The 12577-nt window shown below is 42.5% G+C and overlaps 1 protein-coding gene across 2 annotated transcripts in view; it reads left to right on the forward strand.

Moving 5' to 3' along the window:
• The first annotated feature begins 1022 nt into the window (after positions 1-1022).
• The window catches only part of SLAMF1 (signaling lymphocytic activation molecule family member 1), a 39586-nt gene continuing 28031 nt past the window's right edge, over positions 1023-12577 (forward strand). For both annotated transcript variants that reach the window (XM_004027719.5, XM_019025350.4), the window contains exons 1-2: positions 1023-1839; positions 11133-11471. In XM_004027719.5, coding sequence (XP_004027768.1) covers positions 1764-1839; positions 11133-11471 — 415 coding nt within the window. In that variant the 5' untranslated portion in view covers positions 1023-1763. The remainder of the gene's footprint in view (positions 1840-11132; positions 11472-12577) is intronic.

Genomic DNA, 12577 nt, shown 5'->3' on the forward strand with positions numbered 1-12577 from the left:
GGGCGGGATCCTCCTTCTGCCAATACTAGTTCCTTCTCCTCAATGAAAAGTTAGACACAAACTCCAAAATAAAGGCAACTCCCAGAATACAACACAGCCCCAATTAAATTAAAATGGCTTTTATCCAAAAGACAGGTAATAACAAATGCTGACAAGGATGTGGAGAAAAGGTACCCTTGTACGCTGTTGTTGGGAATATAAATTAGTACAACCACTGTGGAGAATGGTTTGAAGTTTCCTCAAAAAACTAAAAATAGAGCTACCATATGATCCACAATCTCACTGGTAGGTATACACCTAAAAGAAAAGAAATCAGTATATTGAAGAGATATCTGTACTCCCATGTTTATTACAGCACTATTCACAATAGCCAAGGTTGGAAGCGACCTAAGTGTCTATCACCGATGAGTGGATAAAGAAAATGTGGTATATATACACAATGAAGTACTATTCAGCTACAAAAGAATTAGATCCTGTCATTCACAATGACATGGATGGAACTGAAGATCATTATGTTACGTGAAATAAGCCAGGCACAGACAGACAAACTTTGCACGTTCTCACTTGCTTGTGAGAGGTAAAAATTAAAACAATTGAACTTGTGGGCACAGAGAATAGAAGGATGGTTACCAGAGGCTGAAGGGTAGTGGGGGTTGGGGAAGAAGTGGGGATGGTTAATGGGTACAAAAAAATAGAAAGAATGAATAAGAACTAGTATTTGATAACACAACAGTGTGACTATAGTCAATAATAATTTAATTGCACATTTAAAAATAAAAATATAATTGCACTGTTTGTAACACAAAGGATAAATATTTGAGGTGATGGATATCCCATTTACCCTGTGTGATTATTACATATTGCATGCCTCTATCAACATATCTCATATACCCCATACATATATATGCATACCCCATACATATATATATACATATATATACACACACACACACACATATATATATGTATACGTACTATGTACCCACAGACGTTAAAAATTAGAGGAAAAAAACACACACACAACAAGGAGACTGAGCTGGAAGGATGGAGCTCTGGGATAGATTTGTCCTACATCCCTGCCTGGGAGGGAATCCACACACATGCAAGAAGACAAACTAGGAGCATGGGCTACTAAATTATACCACATTGCACTCATCGGGGTCACAGGGTTTCTTCCAAGTGACCCGCACTTGCCCTTCCCATCTCTCTGTGACAGTGGCACCTGCACCAGACTGCATGTTGAGGTGTCATCTGAAATTATGAAATAAAACAGAAGTAAGAGGTCTATTAGCTCATCAAAATGCAGTTATCTAAGTTCAGCTGTGAACTACCAAATTTGAGGAGTGATCCGATGAAACATCTTTTCTTTGCAATCCAAGAAGACTTACCGGAGAGAACTGCTCAGAGAATCTGCAACATCCGGTTCCTGGAGACAGCTAAGGAAAGAAGCTGGGGCGCATGTTTCTGCCCAAAGCCGGGTTTTGGCCGAGGTGACTACACACCCCCTTTCCTGGCTCCCATAGGCTAAGTGCCTGGCTTCTTGAGAACAAAAAAAGTGATTTAAAGCCTCATGGGAGATGAGCAATCCTCAAGACACAAGCAGAAAAAGTCCCAGTGATACAGGAAGCGGGTTCAGGAACCTGCTGGTTCCTGATACATAAATCAGACAGCCTCTGCTGCATGACACGAAGCTTGCTTCTGCCTGGCGTCTGTGAGTAGCTGCCAGGCTCTGGCCAGGATCCCTTCCTTCTCCTCACTGGCTGATGGATCCCAAGGGGCTCCTCTCCTTGATCTTCATGCTGTTTCTCTCCCTGGCTTTTGGGGCAAGCTACGGAACAGGTGAGTGTTCATCTGCCTGATGGTTTGAGTCCCATGTTAGCTGCCAGGAATCAGCGTATCTTCATGGATGGAGAGAAGGTGCAGGGCTGGATATTGTGTTTGGTCACTCTTCCTTAGGGACTGGCTGTCAGTTTCAACTGCCTCTTTCAAAGAGGAAGGAACATTGTAAGTTCCTGGGCCCTTGGGTTTCCAAGACTCAGCCCCACCAACCCCAGTTTCCAAGGAAATGAGGGGCTATAAGCCAAAGGCTCCAGTCACTTTTCTGACCAGTCTTAGGGTGACAGGCCCTGGTAGAAGTCTTGCTTGAGTGGTTGGTTTTACATGGGCATCTTCTGGCAAAGACCCAGCCTAGAGAGACTGAGCTGGATGGACTGAGCTCTGGGAGGTGATTTGCCCTACATCCCTGCCCTGAGAGGGAATCTGTGCACATGCAGGCTGACAAACCAGGAGCATGGGTCAACAGAAAGCATTGGCTAGAGTGGTAAGAGAGTAGAAGTGAAAACTCCAGGCTTTTGGCTGAGAACCAGCAGTGGCCACAGTGCGGTCATACTGGTGTGTATTTTCTTGGAAGAGAAGGTCCAAGAAAGCAAGAGGGAAGAAGTTGGGATTTCTGAAGGCTAGGGCTGGTTACAGTATGTGGGAAATGCAAATTGGGAACCCTCAGAGAGTAGCTCCAGCAGGAAGGCCAGACAAGAGCTACCTTTGGATCTGGACTCTGTTCCTGTCTTTCTGGCTATCTTCTTCCCAAGGCAGGCTATTGCTTTCTGTTTAGAAGTATCAGGGCTATGAGAAAAGGTATTTGAGAAAGAAAAAGCCAAGCAAGAAGTGGACTTTGGACTGCCTGTGTGAGTGGGGTGAGAATCTCCTTCTGCTTATTTGTTTAGACTGTGGGAGGTAGCATGGAGTAGAAGAGGTGGCATTACGGACACGGGGGGAAATCCTGAGGCCCAGGGTGTTTTAAGCTTGGGGTTTTCAAGACCGCAAATCCAATATGGACTTTTCCAGGAAAAGCACCGTGATATGCCAGGGATGTGGGGGTGCTGCACAATGGATGTGTCTTTTACCAGACAGCCAGATGAACAGGGCTTGCTCAGCCCACTTTCTTTTGGAATCTGCAGATCCATGGCTCGTACTTCCCAAGGTCTAGGAGAGGAAGAACTGAGCTCAGGGCTCAGAAAACCAAATCGAGCCACTTTAAGTGGTCACAGGGAAAGCCAAGCCTCCGTTGTTGCAACCAATTTGTGACTGCACCATTTTTGGAGCACCTCTTGGTGACTGTAAGGAGTGATGGAGTGATGGTGCTGAACTGTGAACTGGACTTTTCCAACTCTGTCCTTGCTAGCCTCTTGGCCAGCCTGGCCCATAGCATCTTAGGCACTGCTGACCAATAGCTCATCTTACTGAGGCTTTGGAAGTCGCCGGTCAGGGAGAAGCAGCCCAGCCCCACAAGGCAAGTCTATCCAATCGGAGGCTGCTCACTTCATTGCATGTTTTCTTCTTTGAATCTTCACAAAAGTTTTTCAGTGTTTTTATTTTTAAATACACACCCTTTTGTGAAGCCCCAATAAAACACAGACAGAAATGCTTTGCAAATGGGGCAGGTTAGTCATGACAGATTTGCCCAAGCAAGAAGCTTGATTCTTGTAAAACTGGCATCCACTCCCATTCTCATTTCTACTCAGCTCAACTTCTAATTCCCAGTCAGAATTGTAAAAATCAAAAAGTCCACATGTCCCTTCCCCAAGTAAAGTGAATTTTTCATTTCCCCCAATGAGATTTGTTTTAATAGACTTTATTTTTTAGGGCAGTTTTAGGTTCACAGCAAAGTTGGGCAGAAAGAACAGAGATTTCCCATACATACATAGCCCTCTGCCCCATACATACATAGCCTCCCCTATTATCAATATCCCCCACCAGGATGGTACATTTGTTATAACTGATGACCTTATGTCAATGAGGATTTTTTATTCCTCCATGCAGGTCCTCTGCACCCCCTTCACACACTTTGGGGGAAGGTGAGGGACAAGTGCGTGGGTTCTAGACTTGGCCTAACCTTGCGTGTTCAGTGGCCCATTCTATCCCAAGATGTCAATCTAGGCACTTCTATTTCTCAAAAATGTTAATACTGTGATGTGATGCTGTCACTTTCACTGTCTCCCTCACTGGACTGGAAATCAGAGTATCAGGGCTAATTGGTTTAATCCATAGATTTGACTTTGAATGATCCCATTCAGCAACTATTAAGGACACATGATGTGGCAGCCACTGTGCAAGGGTGCAAGGTGTGGGGAAAACAAAATGAACAACAGCCACTGCCCAGCACCTGACACTGTGTCTGTACTGAGAGCCTGTCCACAAATATTTGTTGAGTGAATAATACTGGTATATACTGCATACTTGCTATATACCAGGCACTGTTCTAAATGCTTTATATGTGTCAGTCATTTCATTTTCACACCAACCCTATAAGAAATGTATGTATTATTGGTACCATTACAACTTTATAAATGAGGAAAGGGGCACAGAGTAGTTTAGCAATTTCTCTGCGCTCACATAGCCACCTGACTCCAGAGGCCTCAATGAGTAAAACTGGACAAGCCTATGTTTGGGAAGCAGGGGTGGAGAGAATGCCAAAATTTGTATCCAGCTCCCATGGTAAAAATTAGAATGTGCTGTCTATAATTGAAAAATATGAGTTGAATTGAATTGGAATAAATTGAAGTATAGAAATGTTCAAAAGGTGAGAGACTGATGAAAATCACAGAAGAACGTAGAGGGCATATAAGAAGTATTTGACCTGGAATTTGGAAAATGAAAACTTTTTTTCATCATGCAAATGTTCATTTAATTTTTTTTGTTAACTAGTTTGTTTATTGATTATCACATCTATAAAACATGTCATGTCTATGAAACTTCAACAGTACACAAGAGTATTTAGTGAAGACTAATTTCCCTTCCATACCTCATGCCGGAGGCAACCACTGTGACCAGTTTCTTGTGTGTCTTTCCAAATGTATAGGTCTTCGTGTTTGATAGATCAGTAGGGTGACTATAGTTAACAATAATCTGTTGTACATATCAAAATAACTGGAAGAGAATAATTCAAATGTTCTTAGCATAAAGAAAAGAGAAATACTCAAGGTGATACATATCCCAATTACCCCGATTTGATCTTTACACAACATGTGAGTGTATCAGATAGCACATGTGCCCTGAAAATATGTACATCTATTATGTATCAATTTTTTAACATGGCAGAGAAGAAATCAGAGATAAAGAGGGTGGGGAAATAAAACTTCTCTGGACTTTTCAGTGTCCTGGTGAAGAGCACTAGCTTCCTGACACTTTTTCATACCATAAGAATTAAATCTGTAGTTATTTGTATAGGTAATTGCTCTGATCCAAACGAATAATAAAATTTTTCCTGAGAGGAGCAAATGGTTATAGCCTGAACAAGGTCCCTAGGTAGAGCGCCCAGGGTGCCATGAAGCCTGGAGTCACTATCTTCCTAAGCAGGCCAGCATAAGTTTGTGCCATCATTATGCAACATGCAAGAAGGAATGAGCCCCAGAACTTGGAGTCAAGTCCCAGGACTTGCCATAAAAGCCAAGACATGTAACGGACTATCTGGCTCCTGGAGAGATTTATTTACCTACCAAAGTGTTGGAATAAGGAGCAGACCTTTAAGAAGGGGAGGGGGGATAGCTGCCTCCTTCCTCTTTTATAGGTAGGGAAAATAATTTGTCCTTGTTTCTTACCTATGGAGTGTCTGTTTACTCACATAGAGCAATTGACCTTGCTCTTATCACATCATCCTAGGGGGAAGGGGGGGCCAAAGCATTTACTATTTAATGTGAGTCATTTAATAAGAAATTTAACTCTAATCCAGTATATCTCATGTGCACATTTGGGATAAAGTTAATAAAAATGAATATTAAAAACTTAGCCCCAAATAAATGGGTCCGATGGGCTTGATTTTTATGGAACTTGAGAAGGAGCGTTCTAGAAGGAGGCACAAATGCAGAGGTAAAGGGTTGCAAGTGTTCCTGGCAAGTTGTCTGTTGTACCTGAAACCTAGGGTTTATATTTAAGGCACTTCCATGTCCTCAGCTGGCAAGTGGGGAAAAGGGTCCCCACCACTTTCCTCCATAATATACCTCTTAGGGATACTATAAAGGCAAATCAGAGTACATTCTGCTTTTAGAGGGAGGAGAACTTGGACTCTGTGTTGTCATTTGCTCATTTTTCATTCATCCCATTCTGTTTTATTAATTCACTTGGGCAACAAGGATTTACTGAGCTCCTACTATGTCCCAGGTGGGTGTTAGGGATACTGTAGTGAATAAAACAGACACAGTCCCTACTCTTGGAAGCTTATAAGAGTGGGGGATTACAGGCATTGAACCAGAGTTGAACACGTGATGAATGATATGAAGGAGTATGTTCATTGTCCATTGGAAGCCTGTGACAGGAAAACCCAACCTAAGTCAGGAGTCAGGAAATTCTTCCCTATGAAAGAGATGTCAAAATGGAGACCAGAAAGATGGAAGTTGTTAGCTAGGCAAATAAAGAGTGGTTATAGCCTCTAAGGCTAGGAAAGGTACATACTAATAGTCTAAGATAGAAAGACCCAGCAGTGCCAAATAATAAAAATAGGACTTTGACTGATGGGGATACAGTTTAAAAAGCAAACACAGACAAGATGTCTTTTCTTTCTGAGCCTAAATTTACCAAAAGAACTGTGGGGTCTATAAGTTCTGTTCCTTCTGTACCTGAAAGAATACTGTAGCAAGATGCTAAAAGCACATATGAAAGTGTCAGGGCTAGGCAAAAAAATATAATGCAATAAAACAAAAAGAGTTATCATTAGGTAGAAGCCCATCTTGTGAGAGGGTTGGCTAAATCCTACTATTAATAATTTTTGACCAAACTCCATAGGCCCATGTGAATCACTCATTTTTCGAAGTAGAATTACCCATGAAGGAAAGTGAGTTGGTGTTAACAGCTACAAATGTTTCCTCCCAGACTCTTTTAGTAAATAAGGGCTGGCTGAATCACAGACACACTGGAAAACACTCATCAGGCAGCAGGATGTTTCAGGAGCAGGGACGCCACTCGAGGGGTTTTATGAACCACTTTAAAGCCCCCACTTATTTTTCCACCTTGTGCTTATGTGAGGGTGATCTCAAGTACCCCCTCCAGACCCCAACACTCACACACTCAGGTATTGCGTCATCATTCTTTATGTGGGTTGTGGGGTATAAGGGTCTCTTCCTGATGAAGTTTTGGTTCCACTCTTCATGACTGAGTGTGCATCAACCACTCAGCCTCTCTCATCTACCCCTCCCTTTTCCTCTTCCTCTTTCTCCTTCTATGTTCTTTCGTTTATTTTTTATTTTTATTTTTATTTTTGGTTATTCCCTACCTCTCTTATATCCCTCTTTCTCCTCCCCCAATCAACTCCAAGTTCTGAAAGCAACCATGGCGCAAAGAGTATGCAAGGTTAGGTGGGGAAGGGGTGCATGGGAGCCATTTTGGGGAGTGGTGGCAATGGGTTATGGCCTGAAAATGGGATTTTTTATTCTTTTTTTCTCCCTATCAAAGTTGGCCTTTAAAAATCAACACTATGCTAGCAATTTTTAATCTTGTTTTGAATCTCAGATCCCTTTAAGAGATGGCATTTATGGATGTGCTCCCAGAAAAATATGTATACGCTCATCTACACAGCTTTTTATACAAAAGTCTGGAAGTTCATACTTGCACATATGGCTTTAAATTTTTTCCAATTTCTTTATACACAGAAGTTTAGGTTCAGGATTCAAGAAGTTACTCTCTTAGGTACTGTGCCTACAATTCAGGTATGTGGCCACCAAAGGGGTCACATTATCTAGACAGTCAGGCATCCATAAGTGTGGTGGAAGAAAATCCAACATGCTTCCCAGTATATTAATGTAAAAACAACCACCACCACCACAATAACTATAGTGTTCCTCATGTCATCAAGCAGCAGGGGAGAGCACTCTGTTTTAAGCTTAATATATTCGCAATATTTTAAAAGACAAATGCCTAATTGCCTTTCTCACTTTTCCTCAACAATTACGAATTTCAATCACTCTAGTCCAGATTTTAGCCCAGATAGACTTCTTTTTCTTCTTCCTCAATCACTGAATCTCTAGTCTACTATTAGCTGAGCCCTTTACTGAGCAACATGGGGATTTCGGGGTATTTTGGTGACAAGAATATTTGGGCCAGTGTGTCCAATTTTCCAATAGCTCATCTTAGCCACAAGTCAGTTGTGAAAGAGTCTCTTCTAGGTAGCTGCATTACTTAAGCTGATGGTTCTATTTTACTCTCTGACTTTCTTATCAGCTAGAATAATCTATGCTCTCTTTGAGTCATGGGCTCCTTCTTTTATGAACACTAGCTTATGGTTAAGTTCAGATATATATATATGAGTGTGTATATATATATATATATATATATATATATATATATATATATGACAAACCTAATAACCTAAATAAGAGGCTTTGGTCAGGTATTATGGTTTTCAGCATTCATACATTGAACAGATATTTATTAAATGCCTCCTATATGCTAAGCACATAGCACCTGTTGGTAGGTCTTGGGGTCAAAATAGTGAACAAAATGAAGTTCTTCCTCTTGAGGCTTTTGCATTCTAGTGGGAGAGACAAAAATAAAACAAACAAATATACAGTATAATATAATGCAGTGATAAGTGCAGAAAGAAACACAAAGCTATTTTAGATAGATGGTCAGAGGAGGCCTCTTGGAGGAGAAACTGTTTTGAGCAGATACCTAAAATAAAGTGAAAGAATGAGCTACCCAGGTATGGAAGGGAAGAAATTCTTCAGAGAGAGGAACAGCAAAAGCAAAAGTTCTGAGACAGGAATGTTCTTGGTGGGTTTAAGAAACAGCCAGGAGCCAGTGTGGCCGTAGCACAGTGAGCAAAGAGGAGGGCAGGAAATGGAGTTGGAACAGTGCCACGGACTGGGCATGCAGGGCCTTTGAAGCCATATCAATAATGGACTATGGTTTTATTCTATCGGTGCTAGAAAGCCACAGAAATTTAAAAGCAGGAGAGAGACAAAATAGGACATGGTTTTTAAAGATGATTCTATCTATTGTATGAATGCAGGGAGATCAGCTGGAAGAAGACGGCAGCACCCAGGCCTGGGATGATGGTGGTGGAAATGCAGGAGGTGCAAAGGGTTCAGATACCAGACATATTTTGAAGTCAGAGCCAGGAGGATTTGCTGTTAAAATGAGTGTGGAGTATGGCTGGGCACAGTGGCTCATGCCTGTAATCCCAGCACTTTGGGAGGCCGAGGCGGGCAGATCACTTGAGGTCAGGAGTTCGAAACCAGCCTGGCCAACATGGTGAAACCCCGTCTTTACTAAAAATACAAAAAATTAGCAGGGCATGGTGGCAGGCACCTGTAATCCCAGCTACCCAGGAGACTGAGGCAGGGGACTTGCTTGAGCCTGGGAGGCAGAGGTTGCAGTGAGCCGAGATCGCAACATTGCACTCCAGCCTGGGCGACAGCACAAGACTCCGTCTCAAAAAAAAAAACTGAGTTTGGAGTATGCGAGAAAGAAAGGAGTCAAGGATGTTTCCAGTGTTTTGGCCTGACAAATTGGCTGAATTATAATGTTTGCAGAAGGTGTTCTGGAACCAAGAGTTTGTTTGCTAAGTTTGAAATACCCTTTAGACCTCCAAGTCCTGTCTTGTGTAGGCAGTTGGGAGTGCAGTGAAGGGTTTGGTTGGGAGATATAACCCTGTAGCATCCCAGAAATATGTCAGACTGTGCAATTGGGTGAGAAACTGGATGAGTGTGGATGAGAATGAGAACTCCGAGTACTGAGATGCTCCAGTATTTAGAAGTCCAGAAGAGCAGAAGGCTCCTGCCAAGAAAACTGAGCAGAGGCAACCTATAGGATAGGAGAAAAACCTGGAGAGTATGTTGTTCCCTGAGCCAAATGATGACAGCGTTTGAAGGAGGGATGGATGAACTATGTCAAGTACCCCTGAGAAAGCAAGTAAGATAAGAACTTTGACTTGGCTTAGTGGAGTAGACAGTGACCTTGACAAAGGTGGTTCCAACGAGCAGTGGGGAAGAACACCTGTTTATAGTGGGTCCAAGGAAAAATGGGTCTGGAAATGGGAAAAGAAACTATAAACACACATTAAAGCACTTTGCTGTAAAGGAAAACAGAAATGGAGAGGTATCTGGGGATGGACCTGGGATCAGGGGAGATAGTTTTAATATAAGGAAACTACAAGTTTATATGTTGTGTATTGATGGAAATAACCTAGTTAAAAAAACCTGATAATGTGAGGGACAGAGGCAATTGCCAAAACAAAGCCTTGAAGTAGGTGAGTGCTCCGTGGAGGAAGAGGCTCGACTTAAGTGGGAATGCAGACCATCCATCCAGGTAGGTAGGTTGATTTAGTGGTGGTAATAAGTGGAAGTTCTCTTTTTGTGTTTTCTATTTTATACTTCAGTGAAACAAAAAGCAAAGTTGTCACATGAGAGAGGAGGGGGAAAGGCAGGTTGTGGGTTTGAGGAGAGAGGAGGTGTGAAATAATCAGCAGCAGGAACCCTCATAGTGGTTTGAAAGGCTCTTGGTATTTTTTTTTTTTTTAACCTTGTTGTTGGCTCAGCTTTTTTGGAAAAGAGAAATACAGTAATATCTCACTGTCGACATTATTAACTATCTCAGGGTGTTTGGAGAGAGAGGATTCCACAGTTTGAACACTGGGCTTATCACTTCCTGACTGCACATTCCTCAGATTTTTCTGTTTTCCTCATGATCTGAAATGCTTCCTGGGCTCATGAGCTCAGAATCACTTTCATTTGCTCTCCGTCCTTCATCCTGTATATTCAATGGTGGAAAAAACCCTGGTAGAGGAATTAGCAGAACTGAATTCTAATCCTGACTCTGCCACTTACTAGTTAGGGAAGCCATTTAACTTCTCTGTGCTTTTTAGATGCCTGAACAATAAATCTGAGTTGTTAAAGACCCAGTACTCTAGTTAATCTATACAACTCTATCCTAAGTAATTTGAAGATTTCTATTGACAGTTTTGAAGTATTGAGAATATAGTGGGGATCCTCAAGGCAGTTCTTATAGACCACGAAGGACTTGGCAACCCCAGGGATAGCCAAAGAGGAAGAGGGAGAGCCTCCAGTCTGTCCTTCCTGATCTGCTGACACGATGTTGTCTAAAGGCCTTAATAATAAGGGACTCTCTTCTCCTCCCTCCCACAGGTGGGCGCATGATGAACTGCCCAAAGATTCTCCGGCAGTTGGGAAGCAAAGTGCTGCTGCCCCTGACATATGAAAGGATAAATAAGAGCATGAACAAAAGTATCCACATTGTCGTCACAATGGCAAAATCACTGGAGAACAGTGTCGAGAACAAAATAGTGTCTCTTGATCCATCCGAAGCAGGCCCTCCACGTTATCTAGGAGATCGCTACAAGTTTTATCTGGAGAATCTCACCCTGGGGATACGGGAAAGCAGGAAGGAGGATGAGGGATGGTACCTTATGACCCTGGAGAAAAATGTTTCAGTTCAGCGCTTTTGCCTGCAGTTGAGGCTTTATGGTAATAATGGCGGCTTCCCCAGTCCACACTAAAGGGCCAAGGTGCTCCTTTGACCAAGAATTTAGGTCTCTCCTAAAAGCAAAGGGTATTCAGAATTAGAAGTAACTAGAATGATCTTCTAGTTTGGGGGTATTTAAACCTGCTGCGTGGAAGACGTTTTAAAGGTTGACATTGTTTTTTCCAAATTGCATATTGATGGTAGCTGATTAAGCATTAGTTACTCTTACTCCCATTTCCCAAAGGAAAGGGGCACAGCTCCTTGTGGGCTGGAGGGCCGATAGCCCCAAGGATCTTGGTTTGCAAGTAATATTTTATTTGAAAATAGGATTTTTTTCTGATTAAAAGAAGTTGAATACCACAGATCAAACCCAGTCTCTCCTACATGAGGACAGTGAAATCTAACCAGAAGCGGTTAGCACATTTACACACATTTGTGTAGGTGTTTCACTGCACTGGGGGTTCTGGATAAAGACGGCTAAAATTCAGCCCACACACCACTTGTTAAGCCCTGCATTCCGGCACCAGATCACACCTACTTGGTGGAAGAAGTGCCTTTTGGCATTTAAACAAAGGCTTTGGTTATAAAGTCTTTTAGTTGCTGTACTTAAACTAGGAACCAAGTCCACCTGAATCCAAGGCCAGTGCTTTTTTGAGCCTCTTTAACTACCAGTCCCTCTTGAGTGCACCCAGGGATTGTGTCTCTTAGGCCCAGAGGCTCATCTGAATTCCCAGGGATCCTGATAGCCACATGGGGCTTTCCTGCTTCTTCAAAATGACTTCCTTATCTCTGGGGATGCGACAGGAATTCCCACCTAACCAGCATTTCTTTGAAATTCTCAAATGTCTAGAGGGAAGGCAGCAATACTCTCACCAATCCTCCCTCAACCCAGCATTCCCTTTCCTTCAAACAGTGCCTGCGGAATTCCCATGGCCCTCCCCCAGGTACCTGAGAGTCATTTCCAGCAGTGGCTCCAGGCACGATTGCCATGAGCATGGAGGCTGCACATGATGCATTTTCCAAAACGGTGTGGATGCCAGACATTCTGTCCTTTGGTTCCTATGTTTCCTGTTTTTGTCACATCTTGTGATCAAATTCTTACTTTGGA

The sequence above is a fragment of the Gorilla gorilla genome, chromosome 1, assembly GCF_029281585.2.
Source record: "Gorilla gorilla gorilla isolate KB3781 chromosome 1, NHGRI_mGorGor1-v2.1_pri, whole genome shotgun sequence".
Taxonomy (NCBI): Eukaryota; Metazoa; Chordata; class Mammalia; order Primates; family Hominidae; genus Gorilla; species Gorilla gorilla.